General features: G+C 36.5%; 2 protein-coding genes across 3 annotated transcripts; both read left to right on the top strand.

Annotated features, from left to right (window-relative positions):
- The first annotated feature begins 4,669 nt into the window (after window positions 1-4,669).
- Window positions 4,670-7,259, top strand: LOC113783715. Its single transcript, XM_027329925.1, has 4 exons — window positions 4,670-4,757; window positions 4,875-5,141; window positions 6,083-6,532; window positions 6,807-7,259. Exons 1-4 carry the CDS (start codon window positions 4,746-4,748, stop codon window positions 6,858-6,860), a joined length of 783 nt encoding a protein of 260 aa, XP_027185726.1. The 5' UTR covers window positions 4,670-4,745; the 3' UTR covers window positions 6,861-7,259.
- A 1,830-nt stretch (window positions 7,260-9,089) lies between these two features.
- LOC113783415 lies at window positions 9,090-13,823 on the top strand. 2 transcript variants are annotated; one of them, XM_027329542.1, is made up of 7 exons: window positions 9,090-9,624; window positions 9,935-10,058; window positions 10,705-10,858; window positions 10,932-11,015; window positions 11,277-11,384; window positions 11,818-12,087; window positions 13,513-13,823. In XM_027329542.1, the coding sequence occupies exons 1-7, from the start codon at window positions 9,225-9,227 to the stop codon at window positions 13,606-13,608; spliced, it is 1,236 nt and encodes a 411-aa protein (XP_027185343.1). In that variant the 5' UTR covers window positions 9,090-9,224; the 3' UTR covers window positions 13,609-13,823. The 2 variants fall into 2 exon arrangements, with proteins under 2 accessions (XP_027185343.1, XP_027185342.1); XM_027329541.1 differs by having other exon boundaries at window positions 9,091-9,624; window positions 9,884-10,058.
- The last annotated feature ends 66 nt before the right edge of the window (window positions 13,824-13,889 follow it).

Raw genomic sequence — 13,889 nt, forward strand, 5'->3', positions numbered from 1 at the left:
GACAGAAGTTTTTACTTTTGGACTTTTGCAAAAGCCTCCAAATATCATCAATACTGACCAATGGAAAATAATAATAATATGTGTTTAAAAGGGAGAATAATTCCGGTTAGAAAGCATCCCCTATTGGCTTTAACTATGTAAAGTACCAAATCCAGCACAAAAACAAGGAGAATAACATTTGTACAGTTTCTGTGAAGGTTTTTTTTTTGTTAAATTTTTTTATCTTTTGTTCTTGGTGAGAAAGGAGGAGGATAAGGTAGCCTTTTAGAAAGGCATGATAGAATAATGGGAGCAGCCAAGTGCTCAAGTGCCCTTTTTTTTTCTTCCTCTGTGTGTGTGTGTGTGATGTAAATAGCTACTACATAAAGAAAACAAGCCTTTTCTTGTTTCTACTACTTGCTTTTGGTTGGGTGGTCCTTAATAAGCGGAATCCTTCTAGGAATTTGACAAGCAATACCTATTTTTTTAAGATATGATTAGGACATTTTGGGAGTACTTTTGAAAATGCTTTTCATCATAGCAATCAAACTATAGCAAGCCCTTGAAATTATTTGCTAGAACATGGATTGATTATATATACTAGGTGGTGAAAATTTTATTAGCACTACCATGGCCCTCTCATAACTGCAAAAAATAAAATAATAATAAAAAGATGGGACCATGAGATTTTTATTTTATTTTTTTTTTAGCAATAGTAAAATTTTTCGTGGATTCAAGTATTCTAACAACACCTTCAACCATTTCTCACATTAAACTTTGTGCTTTGTCGTGGATTTGGACTAAAAAAGAGAGCAAAGTTAAAGAAACAAGAACCTACGTTACCATGGGGATTAGGCAATATTTTCATGGTTATCTCCATGTTAAACAAGCTCATATTCTTTTACTGCAGGCCAATTCAGTCCTCTCTTATCAATAACTTTTTTTGACATTTTATGGCTCCTACATTCTTCCCAAAAAAAAAAAAAAAAGAAAGTGTCTCTTTCTTGGCAATGCTAGAAGATGTTTATGATTTTTTTTTATTTTGGTCCAAAAGATTTTTGTATTGTTGAAATGGAGGAATGAAGCCCGGGGAGGGACAAGCCCAAAAGTGGGATCTTCAAACCAGTCGTGCTACAACTAGGGCTGTCAATTGGGTCATCTGAGCCAGATTTTGATATGCATAGACTCAACTCATATAGTTAGCAAAACATTCGGATTTTGGGTCATGAGTTTCGGGCTAATATTTGTAAAACTCATACTTAACTCATAATACATTCAAACTTTGAGCCTAATGCAGATTTAATCCAAAATTCATTTATTACTCCTTAATTTTCTTAATATAATTACCGTAACTATTAAATAGTAAAGTTAATTTGCAATCTACAGTATTATAATTACACATAAATCACTAGAAAACTCATTCAAAGTACATAAACCAAAAGTTTTCCAATAACAATGGTGTCTAATTCTTTTAAAAATACATAAATCAAAATTTTCCAACAACAATTGTGTTCGAAGAGGGATTAGGGCTTTTAGTTTTCAAATCATGTAATAGATTAATAGTAATAGTCATTAGTCAATAGAATACTAATAGGTTATTCTCAAATCTCTTCAAAACCAACACTAATCACAAATAGTCTAATCATACATTACATATTTAAAAATAATACATTTATAATTATATCCATTAGGGTGTGTGTATATACATACACACATCAATACTATAAATAATATATAAATAAGGGGCAAGATTTTAATCTAGTTGACCCTATAAAGGTTCAAACTCGATTCATATTCAATCAAGCCTCGTATCTAGATTCATGCTCTGTCTGACCCAGAATTGTAATAGGCCTCGCCTCTTTTCTTTTGTGCCGAATAGGCCGAGTTCGGGTTGGCCCAACCCTATTAAAATCTCTAACTGCAAATTAATTATAGACGCTATATACGGGATGGGTGGGATTTCAAAGCTTGCAATTTGATTCCCAAAAAAGAAAAAAAGAGCTTTTAATTTGATCTCAAGGACAAATTAACCTTCACTTTCAAGAACAGAAGTGGACAAATTTGTACAGAGCATGACCCCAAAATCATACTACTGTTTTGGCATTTATGTGACAGAACAAGCAAGTTTGGTCATTGCTATAGAGCTCCATTTGGTAAGATTTTATGGCCATCATCCCATAGGGATACAACACCTGGCTACAAATTTCAGAGGCTCTAATTCACGACGGTATTAGAAGTTGGTATCAAGCGAACATGACCCCCCCAAAAAAAAAAAAGAAAGATACATATGTTAGAGCGGGTTCATAAATGATCTGGGGTTAGCAAATCCCTAACATGTTCACCAAATCTCAGGGTTATGATGATAGCTTCAACATACAAGTTCCAAGAAACATTTTTGAAAAACTCAAGAAATTTGAACCTTGTTCGAATTGTAATTTTTTATAAAAAAAAATTATTTTTTTCATGAACAAGTTAGGCATTACTTTAGACATTTTGCACACACAACTAGAGATGTAATCGAGCCGAGTCGAGCTCGAGTAGTGCTATACTCGAGCTCGACTCGACTCATATATCCCTAGGCTCGAGCTCGGCTCGAGCTTGATCGAGTCAAAAAAATTGATACTTGAAACTCGACTCGATGTACTCGCAAGTAGCTCGAAACTCGACTCGATAAGGCTCGATAACGAAGGGTATTTTGTAAATTCCATATAACTTATACCCATAATGGTCATTTTATAATTATAATACATATATATTATTTAAATTATAAATATATTATTTAAATAACCCCGGCTCGACGAGTAGCTCGACGAGCCTCGAGTCGGGATTTTTGACTAGAAACTCGACTCGATTTTCATTCGAGCTACTCGAAACTCGGCTCGAACTCGGTCAACCCGAGTTCGAGCCAAGTCGTTGACCAAGCTACTCGCGAGTAGCTTGGCTCGCGTACACCCCTACACACAACTAATTTTGTCAAAGTAAATTTGGTCCTCCTGCAAAGTTGAAGGGTCCAACTTGAGAAATCAAAGCTTCCTACAAATGCAATGCTGGAAATGAGAATTCACGTGGAAGTTGTACCCATTAAGATAATGAGTCAAGATGTACCAAAATATTCAGAGCAAAGTCATAAAAGAGATGGGAAAAACTTTCAATTCTTGCACCACTTTTTACGTAGAAAGGTTTTGTCAAATGGGCAGTGACCAGTGAGTGAGCCACCGACTCTGCGTTTTAACTGACGAGATGAAGGAAGCACAGTGTCCCATTCCCAGCTGCTGTTGGAAATGGAAACTAGTAAATATAGAGACAGCTAAATTAACCAACCCACAAGGAAAGGAGTCAAGGGCCACGTTCTGGCGCAGCGGAAATCAAGGGAAATGACTCTGTTTTTCGACATGGAAGGAATGGGGATGGGCACAGCATTCCTTCCTTCCTTCCTTCCATGGTCTTTGCATTCGTCAACGACAGCTAACCCATGAGAAGTGGCTTTGCCTTATGATTTACTCCATGAAATGGAAATCTGGGTAATCCCGAAGTTGACTTTAATGTCCAAGTTCGGCTCCATTCCATCCTTAGTGCAGTCTTATAGTCTACACCTACCATTGACTATGAATACTGTTGTTCTTTTGGCTGTGTTTGGAAGTTCTTGCCAACACTTGGAATGTCTGGTTCTCGAGTCTGAATCGATGCCATTAATTAATAACTGGGAATCTTGACTTTAATTATACTTTGATTCCAAAGTTTTTTTTTTACAAGTTTAATTGTATTCTTTAACTCCCTTAAACAATTGCTTATTTTGTGATTTGTGAACTAAAAGTATCTTTCATTATGCAGTAATGTTTGGATAAATTGTAGTTTTTCGTAAAAATATATTTTTCGTGAACACATTTTTTTTTTAAATTTTATATACATCAATTCGTTACGATATATTTTTTCTTTTACTAAAACTTCTAAAAATAGCAATCAAAACGGTAAAAGTCTTATTAGATGTTTATGGGCAACAACAACTTATGACTGTGGAGATTTCAGATTACTAAATGTTTATGGTACATTGATGGCCATGTAGAACACGTGTGTTTAGTTGGTCCAATTTACAAGATGACCATATATGAAATTGAACATGTCTTCTTGTTGAACTATAACAAACTAAGCTATAAACAAGCCTTGTCCACCCGCGATTGGCAATGGCGGTCGACGGTGGGGCGAGACTGAGGAGGAAGAGCAGTGGCAGGGTAGGGGAGAAAGAAAATGAAAAAAGAAAATTTTACCAATTTTAATAAGTAATTTTATAAATCCTACAATAACTTACAATAAAATTTTAATTTTAAACCAAAAAATCTTAATTTTAGACAAATATGAAAAGAACTCATATGCCAAATAGTAGATTATTAATTCCACGTTACAATAGTCAATTTCTGGTTTGAACAGCACATGCACTCTTTGTACTTATCTAGCAGTATTTTAATCCGACATAATAAAACATATAGAAGCAAATTTTAAGACTTGGGCACTAGATCTAAAGACCCTTTTGTTGACTTTTGGCATTTCATCATTTTCATACTTCAGCGAAAATGTCCCAATTTTCAACACCAAGAAAATGACCAGACCCCACCGCTGCCCGCACGGCACCAAACCCCACCAGGCACCAGCACAGTGGCATTGCATTGCTTGCTTCTTGCACTAGAATATCCCCCTCTTTTCATTCATTTACTCTGCTCTCTCCCTGAAGTGTTCTTGCTCTCTTCTGCTGAGATTTCCATCACAAGATCATGGAATATTTCGTAAGTCCACCTTTATTCCTTGAAGTATAACTTCCTTTTCCAATTCTTTTTTTTTTTTAATTTTTTTTGGGTTGTCCATGTATTTATATGGTTGTATGGAATGTACTCTGATTATAGGAGGGAAAGAGAAGTGGGCAAATTCCGGCATTTGGAAACTGGGATAGTGCAAATGAGCTGCCAATAACTCAGTACTTCGAGAATGCTAGGCAGGCTGGCTTGGTCCGTTGTAATGCTTCTGCTTTAACTACTGGTAATCAGCATCAATATTGCAATCCATACATGACCAGTGCTCGTGCTAGTGGCGGTGGCGGTTATCCAATTGATCTTTGTGCTGCTGATTCTCAGAAGCCTTCTGTTCGTCTTGTTGCTGTTCCTCCCAGAAGGGTACTTTTCGCTTGACCTGTAGCAGCATATTATGTTGTTTATGAAGTTTTATTTTACTCATTTATTTTGTTTTTCTACTGCTTTGGCAACTACCAAATGTGAAATCCCAAAAGATAAAATCACAATACTAGTCAATGACTTAATGGCTAGTCGGTGCTTATGCTAGCTAATCTTTTGGTTTTGGTGGTGCTAATTAGATGTCCCATATTGCCTGTCAATGATTTGCCAAGACACATTGATGTTATTGATGTTCGTAGTGCATTTTGATGGATCCTTTCTTGGATGGATACTTAGTTATAATTAGTAGTAGTGGTGATTGTAGTAGGGTCACAAAAACAATGCGGGTTCATGCTCTTAACAGAACCTTTAGTGATGACAAATGCCTCTGCTCCATCTATGATCTAACCTGGAAATAGGACAACAGAACGTTAAGTGAGGGGAAAATTGATACCCCATCAGAAAGCCACATCAGTTCTAGGTTTGTAGTCTTCCCAAATGCTCAACGTATGTCCCTGTTTAGTGTGTGTGTGCGTGTTTTTTTTTTTTTACCAACATGTTTTCCAGAAAAGATATTGGATGTAGTCAGTCAAGTAACGAGTCTTTTTTCTGTTGGTAAACCATACTTCATATTCTAAAGTGAGTCAATTGATGACTGAGTCAGTCTTATTTGGAATATTGCAGTTGTTTAAAGAAAGCTTTTACTTTTACGTAAAATTTTATCAAAGAATTTAAAGGAAATTACAGGACAAGACAATAAATAGGAACAGTAGCGTATATGGTTCATCATTGATTATTCAGAAAGGCCATGTACTACTAGTACCTACTACCTACTGGTGGGGTTGTGTTGTACTTTCATTCATGTCTACGTGACGGAAGGTGGTATGGGGTTACAGAAAATGTCACTGCTGATGAGAAAAGATTGTGAAATCCAATGGTTGCAGATAGCAGCAGGAGGAGGAGGAGGGGGAGCAGTTAATAATAATAATGGTCAGGGGCAGGGCAATGGTAGGAGGAGGAGATGCGGGTGCCCCCCGCAAGCAAAGGAGCAACACAGGATTAAACAACAAGAAGTTCAGTTCAAGGTTTATGACGTTGTGGACGTGAAGCAACAACAGATGCCCAGAGGAGGAGGCCCAAGACCCCGAACCAGAAGTCAGCAGCTTTTCTATTATAATCATAATAATAATTTTGATCAGAATCAGAAAAAGCAGCACTTGCCAAAGCATTATGCTGCTGCTGCTGCTGCCGATGGGAACCCCATTCTCCCGCATCATAGGCCTAGTACAACTGCTGCTGCTACTGCTGTTGCTGCCACTGCTGTTAATGTAAAACCAGTGGACGAAGATCTGTACAAGATTCCTCCAGAGCTACTTCTCCAAACCTCCAAGAGGGTGCGTCCTCTTCCCCCACAACTACAAGTCATTTTTGACCTTCTTGCATTTGGTTAACCACGTAGTAAATGTGATATAATTATACTTGGTATAACATTCCTTGCAACTAGGATTTCATCTAGCAGTGAACTTTGGATATGGTAAAAAAGTGACTTTTGCAAAGTTATCCATTCCTTTTGATCCTTGAAGTTTGGGGAAACTTTAATTGGTTATTCAGAGTGATACTTTGCAAGCAAATTGATGACTAACCTGCGGATTCTTGTAATGTATGCAGAAAAAAATGCTGGGATTCTTTTCCAAATGCCTTGCTCCTCCTTGCAAGGCATGAGTTTAGAGCTTCAACTGAAGGTGGTAACCTTGAGTGCATAACTATTCTAATCTAAGTCGATTCAAGCAAAAAAGATTGTATAGATGCTATCGTTTCCAACTGGCTGCCTTCTGCCCTTAAAGAGGCAGTGTGCATCCATTTGCTCATGTCATCAAAGGAAATTTACAGGCTCCTTGTTACTGTGCTTGTCAATTTATTTGTTTGAATCAATGAAACTTTTGTGGCAATGGCGTGGCATATTATGCGAGAGGAGAACGCCTTATCCCATATTTTCTTGAATCTGTAGCCTGCGGGGGGTGCAAAGGAACACATCAAAGAATGTTAATTTTGTCGACTTGGCTACAGAATTAGTGAGATTTATACTCAGCTTTAGCATTCTTAGCTAGTGTACATTCCCTTAATGGTTTGTGGTCTTTCTCATGGATGTTTAATCATTTCATCTTAAATGTGAGCACTGTTTTATAGGCGAAACAATTGTATGTTTCAGAAAGACTTCTTTTTTTTTTTTTCAAGAGATGGTTTCATCCTAAACGTGAGCACACTGATTTAAAAAGAATTAGATATCAAACACTCTGGAATAAGCATAGAAGAAAAAAAGCAAATTTTTTTTTTGAAAGAAATAATAAGCATAGAAAAGGGAGCAAAAAAAAGTTGGAGATCAAGAAATCCAAACAGTACCATAACAGCTTTGATCCCTTGAAGCTGGAAAACAAATAATTTTACCCCGAAACTCAAGGATTAACAGACAGCTCGAATGGGCTCAATGTTTTGTGATTTTGGGCTCAAATGCCAAGAAGAACTTGTGGGCTTGAAATAAAAAGAGAGAAAAAGGTAATTGGAAATACCAAGAACTGATCGTTGTGAAGCTAGAATGTAAAATCCGTCCCGGAATCTAGCTCCAAGTCGAAATGTACGGCCCTTGTGCCTTGATGGATTCTCATTTGCGTGTTATCACATTACTGTTAAGGGCTTGGGGCAGGATGGTTTTCAGATCCATCTTTCCCTAATACTATATAATACTTTTAGAATATTTTGTAATTCTATGCGAATTTATTGTACATCCTTACGATAAAGGTACGATGTTTTATTACTGTTCATATGGATTTCATATATAATAATTATATCTCTGTTATTAAATTTTTCAAGTAATTCACATAAAATTACTCCTTTTTTAAAAAATGTTACACCATTCAGTGATAGCCGTCTGTGCCTTTGGTCCAACTTTAAAATGGCCGAAATTTGGATTTGTTAAGGTGCCACTCACAAAATACAGATGAAGTGATGATGACCATCCCAAATCCTATCCCCTTTTCTTTTAGCAAATTACTTGAATAGCCATTGAACTTTACGAATAGTCAAGATTATTCAACTATTAATAGTATGTTTTTGTTCACTGAACAATCAAAAAGTATAAATTTTAGACAATTTCATCTGATTTCACCACTATCAGATATAAGGCTTCGCATGATTCATGAAACATAATATTAATAGCTAGATATGACAAAATTAATGATAAAATGACTCAAAATATACAATTTTTATAGTTTAGTGGGTACAAACATACTATTAATAGTTGAGCCATCAAAACTAAAATATTCAAAAAGTTGAGTGGCTACCCGAATAATTCGTTCCTTTTTTTAAAAGAAAAATAAGAGAAATGATGAGATTTATGATGCGAGAAGCAAGGGAGGGAGGTTGAAATCGGAGCTCTAAATCTCAAAACTTCAATATTATCCGCTTAAGTAGTAGCGACATTCTAAATCTTCCCTTAAAAAAAAAAATCCTCCTTGAAGGCTTAACTTTGAATACTAAATTTTGAAAAAAGGAAAAAAAAAATCCTCCTTGGAAGCTCAACTTTAAATACTAAATTTTGAAACTTTTGAAAGAGAATATTTTTTTTTTTCAAACTTAAGACTTACTAAAAGTTTGTATGATGAAGTTAGTCTAATACATTTTGTGACCATTTCTAAAACCCAACCTAATCGAAACATCACAAGGTTTTTAATTCGAATTTCAAGTTATTTCACTTTTTGCTTCTTATGTTTGGGGTCTTTCCCTGATAGAATATAAATTTCATGACAAATTAAATCCATTTTCTCCTTTCTTTTCTTTCACTCAACCGATTTGCATCAGATGCATGTTTGTAATGGCGTAAAAAATAAGGAAGAATCTTTGCAGTTGAAATTAAACCATTATTATTGTACTTTCTTGTAGAATTTTTGCTATATCTTTGCCCCTTTCCCTTCTTCTCCACGCTCTTCTTCAACATATGCCCAAACACCCAAAAGAAAAAAAAAGGGCTTGCTTTGGAAGGTGTAACTTGGTAAAGTGGACTCCGACAGTAGCGTGTAGTCTTCTGCTACTATGGCGGCCTATATCCCTCCCCATAAGAGGCATTCAAGAGGAGGTGGCAGCAGCAGCAGCTCGGCAATCAACCCGTCTCCATCTCTGACTCCTGAGTCTTTATCTCCACACTTCAAACGGGGGTTGAATCTCAGGTCATCATTCTCAGACAAGAAGAAGAACAACAGGGACAGAGGCAAAGGAGGAGGAGGAGGAGGAGGCCAGAAGATCATCTACGACCAGAATGCAGTTTCTAAGTGGTTCCCAGTTGGCTTGGCCGCTTCTTCTGGTGATGATACAGATAATAATGATACTAATTTCATGTCCCTGACTCGGCTCCAGCCCATTTCTGTGGAATCCTTCCAGAGAAAATCCGGCGAAAAGCCTCTTTCTTTGGTACTCAATCATGATCGCGTAAAGGGTCCGTTCTGAAATATTCTGAAATGGCTGAATTTTGCTCTTTGTCCTGATTTTTTTTTTTTTAATCTATCGAAGTGATCGGTAATATTTTCATTTTTGAGCTTTGCTGGTTGTACAATAAATGATGCATGAGGTACCACATGCACGAAAATGGGTTCCTTTTTTCCGCACCTTTAGCAAGTGAATATCGTATCTTCTTATGTTTGGTAACTGGATGTGAAATCTAAGTTCTTTTTGTTGGATATTTTTATGCGCTGTAGAATGTAGTGAAGAGAGAAGCGTGTTTATGGAGAACCCCTGGCTGTTTGCAGCTGAAACTGTGATGCAAGACTTGCTTTCGGCTTTTCAAAGAGTTCAAAATGAAGTGGAGGATAATAAACTTGAAGAAGTCAAGCCAACCCTGGTAGCTCGCTTTGGACAAATTTTGTTTCATGGGTTGGTAATCCTAAATTTTATATTAATCGTCACTCATTATTAGCTTATTGCGGCCCAAATTGCTTTGTTACCATTGGTTTTCGGTGATAGAATGTTCTTATGTAATGGACTGAATGAAGAACCACTGACCTTTCAGTCGATTCTTAGCTTGTCTGTTAATCTTAGTGTGCAAAGCTTGAATATTATCACTTCCGTGTTATTCCTTTTGTAGATGCCCTATTGACCCTGTTTGTGCTAGATGTTTTTGATCTATGTGATTGAGCTAGATGTTTTTTGGCTGTATTATTGATGACACAACTGATCTTAAAATTCTATTTTTTTTTTCCAGCAGGGGAGGGGTGGGGGACAGGGAAATTGGAACCCAGGACCTCTAATTCCTGACCTTAGCCACTGAATGACACAGAAACAGTTGGGTTACAGCCATTAAAATAGGCAACCAAATAGACACCCTGCTTGTTAGATTATCGCCTGGTTGACTTTCTTGGGACTTAATCAAATGCATGGTTGACATCGTTAACCGAAGTTTTTAATTTTGTAAGCTTAGTCAAATTCTTTGTCAGGATAATAGGAAGACATGTGATCTATTGCATGCACCTCTCGTGCCTGAAGGAGGAATGTGACATTTTCTAAAATGCATGTACTTCAGGGGTCAATCTACTTTGCCAGAAAGCAGTTTAAGACAATTGAAGAGATCATTCTACACAAGTGTTTCTGCGTCATATATGGAATATATAGTCAATGATGTTGTCCCAAAGTGTATGTTTGATTTTGAGGAGGAAAAGGAGATATACCATATAAAGGTACAGGTTCACTATCTTACATGGCTACTTTGAAATATATTTATTTTCTGATTTCTATTCCTATCTTCTTTAGCTCTCTGATAACATGAAGCCAGACTCAACTATCTCATGCAAATGTACCTTGGCAAAGGATCGTGAAAAGCTTGAATTCTACAAGGTCGGTATCTGGTGCTACTTGATTCAACATAAATACTATGTGTATGTCTAAATCTTGTCTCAATTACACAACACCTAGTTTATTGCTGTGCATGCAATAATTGGGTATCACCTCAATGTTGATTTCCCTTTTTTGTCCTTTTCCCACTTCCGGGAGATGGGTCTTAGTTGTTCTTACTCTATTTTAAGTACTGTAACAGTTGACCTTCTTCAGCATAGCCTGTTGAAGCTTTTACTGATATTTATGCATTTTTTCCTGTAGATTGAGTGGAACCAAGTGCGACATGTAGTTGTGGATATGTCCTGCCTTGACAAGGACCTAGATCTGAGGCTGATGCTGTGCACCAAGAGAATTATAAAAACTTTAACTGTAAGTTGTTTCTTCAGAAAATGATATGAGTTTGATATGTTTATGTTGGCAATGCTTGGCTAGTCCAACTTGATTCAGCATATAATTGGGTGGAAAAGATTTCAGCATACAGTGACTTCTTACATTTTCCTCTCCATCTGCTTTTGGTTCTTTCATCAGAGACCTTCTCCAGATGTAAAAATAAAATTGTTAATGATACATTTAATTATACTTAATACGAAGGCCTTTAATGGCCTTCAGAAGAGCGTGACTATAGGAAGTCAGATGAGTGGTAGCATGAGGTGCAATTTTACTTGCCATTCTTTTTCTTAAACAAAATTTGGTGCCTCTACCAAGAATTATAGAATATATATATATATATATATATATATAGTATAAGTGGTTCATGGACTTGGTATCAGACCCTTTTATCAATCTAATTATGTGTTTCCAGGACAATGAGATCGAGTGCATAAAAAGTCTGATTGGTTCTGCCATTCTGGACCCAGAAGTAAAGGGTGGTTTAAGATGGCCCTTGGGAATGGACTCTTCAGGAGATAGATATGCTGTTGTTGGAGTTTGGCATGTAAATGCTAAATCATTTAGGAATTCATCAATTAGGCTTAAGGTTCGGCATGCAGATCGATTTGATTTTAGAACTTCATCTGGGGAGGTTTCAAGAGAAGTGGCTATGAAGATGAAAGGAATTGTATCAAATTTGCCAGTAAGTCTTTTTCTGATGGCGACTATGTTGTGATCTACTGACTGCTTGTTACTGTTGTCAGGTTCTATAATATTTTGTCTGTTTCAATGTCATTTGAACAGATGCTAATTGATTGAAAGAGTTACTTGGAATTGTTTTGTATTAAAAAACTAAAAACTGAAGTTAATGAGATTTTAGGACAGAAAATTCTAGGGGTTTCATGTTGAATAGTTGTGGGTACTGTGACAAGGCAGGGACTTGACTTTAATTGTGGAATGCATTAAGCATCATTTTTGGACAATGCTTGGACTTGGTATGATGTGGTCTTGGCTGTTCCCAAGTTAACAAATTTAGCTAGCATAGCCCAATGTGTTTTGACTTGATATTCATGCCTTAAAACACTCTTATTACTTTTGTTGACAGTAGACAATGCTTTATAATTGGTGAATGAACCATTTTGAGTAATTTATGCTAAAATAGAAGTAATGGTGTAATCATTTTGTTGTATAACTTAGATTTTTGTTTTTGGACATCTGATGATTCAATGTGTAGAATACCTTCTTCTAATCTATTGTCATTCATATCTGCCCCAAACCCCTAATGCCCTGTTACATTGCCCCTATCTCCCCATTTTTACCTTTTCCTCCTTCCCATCTTTTCTCTTCTTAGACGCATAAGATAAGAAGAAACATAATCAGAGGCCTCCAAAGATCTGCTCACCTGGATATAGACATAAAGAAAGAGAAAGCTATCATGATGAAAATAAAGGTGAGATGCTTGGAGATAACTTACGAGGAGGATATATGAGTATTTAGGTGATCAAGCTTGGACACCTTATCTGAAAGTCCCTCTGGACCTGTCATTTCCTGGCATCTCCTGCGAGCAACATCTTTGCGAAAGAGACCAGTTTTACTTTCTCATTTGACAATCAGAACTATGGTTGGATAGTTGTGTTAAAGCTTCTGTTCAAACAATTTGAATTCATGAGGAGTTCCATCACTAGAGTGGCATCTTATTAATTACAAAGGGAGAGAAGCGACTTAGCTTAGAGACTAATGAAAACAAGCCCAGCCTCCTAATTATACAAAATTAAGTGGGCATTGATATTAGTGTATGCAATGATTTTTTCTTGTCCTGCTACTCCTCTTCTTTCCTCCTACTTTGCACTTTGGCAGCTGGTACTGGAAAATAAATGTCCTCCTCCTGGATTTGTGCTGCAGTAATTTTCCATTTAATTTAAATATTACTATGTGGACTAAATTTTCTAAGATATGTTCTCTGTGCTTCAAATCTTAAATTATCTGTTAGTTAGACAAGAAATCTCAATCCTTGGTATGTTTCTTTCTTTTGAAGTACTCTTCCTGTTGGCCTTTCTTGATGGTTTTGTGCTTGTTTCCTGGCCCTTTTTACTGACCAGATGTGGTTTGGAACTCTTTTACTATGCAGGAGCAGACAAAGCAAGATGACCTGTTACATGAAATGCTTAGTAGTAACCTGAAGTTGATATGGGAAAACTGCTTGTGCTTCTCGTCAATACCCTGAACCAAGTTTCCTTTCTTCAAAAATTTTTCATGTAAATATTTTTCTTGGTCAGACCAGGCTGTTAGCATGGGAATAGTGAAAGTATAGCTTGGAGGAAGGATGGAGGGAATGTAAGTGAGAGGTCCTGGGTTTGAGATCTCTCATCTACACTTAAAAAAAAACATTTACAGCTTAAGTGTTTATGTTTGTGAAATGAAAACTGTAACTATTTGACATGTACACACCCAAAAAAAAAAAAATAGTTATGATAACTTATCCAACATTTGTGCCAAGAATTTCAC

The sequence above is a fragment of the Coffea eugenioides genome, chromosome 9 (genome assembly GCF_003713205.1).
Source record: "Coffea eugenioides isolate CCC68of chromosome 9, Ceug_1.0, whole genome shotgun sequence".
NCBI lineage: Eukaryota > Viridiplantae > Streptophyta > Magnoliopsida > Gentianales > Rubiaceae > Coffea > Coffea eugenioides.

Coding starts and splice junctions, on each gene's coding strand:
- LOC113783415 (XM_027329541.1), top strand. CDS start 9,225: ATGGCGGCCTATATCCCTCCCCATAAGAGGCATTCAAGAGGAGGTGGC. Junction 9,625..9,883: donor CAATCATGATCGCGTAAAGG/GTCCGTTCTGAA, acceptor TATGCGCTGTAG/AATGTAGTGAAGAGAGAAGC. Junction 12,088..13,512: donor GAATTGTATCAAATTTGCCA/GTAAGTCTTTTT, acceptor TTTACTATGCAG/GAGCAGACAAAGCAAGATGA.
- LOC113783715 (XM_027329925.1), top strand. Junction 5,142..6,082: donor TTGCTGTTCCTCCCAGAAGG/GTACTTTTCGCT, acceptor CAATGGTTGCAG/ATAGCAGCAGGAGGAGGAGG. Junction 6,533..6,806: donor TTCTCCAAACCTCCAAGAGG/GTGCGTCCTCTT, acceptor TAATGTATGCAG/AAAAAAATGCTGGGATTCTT.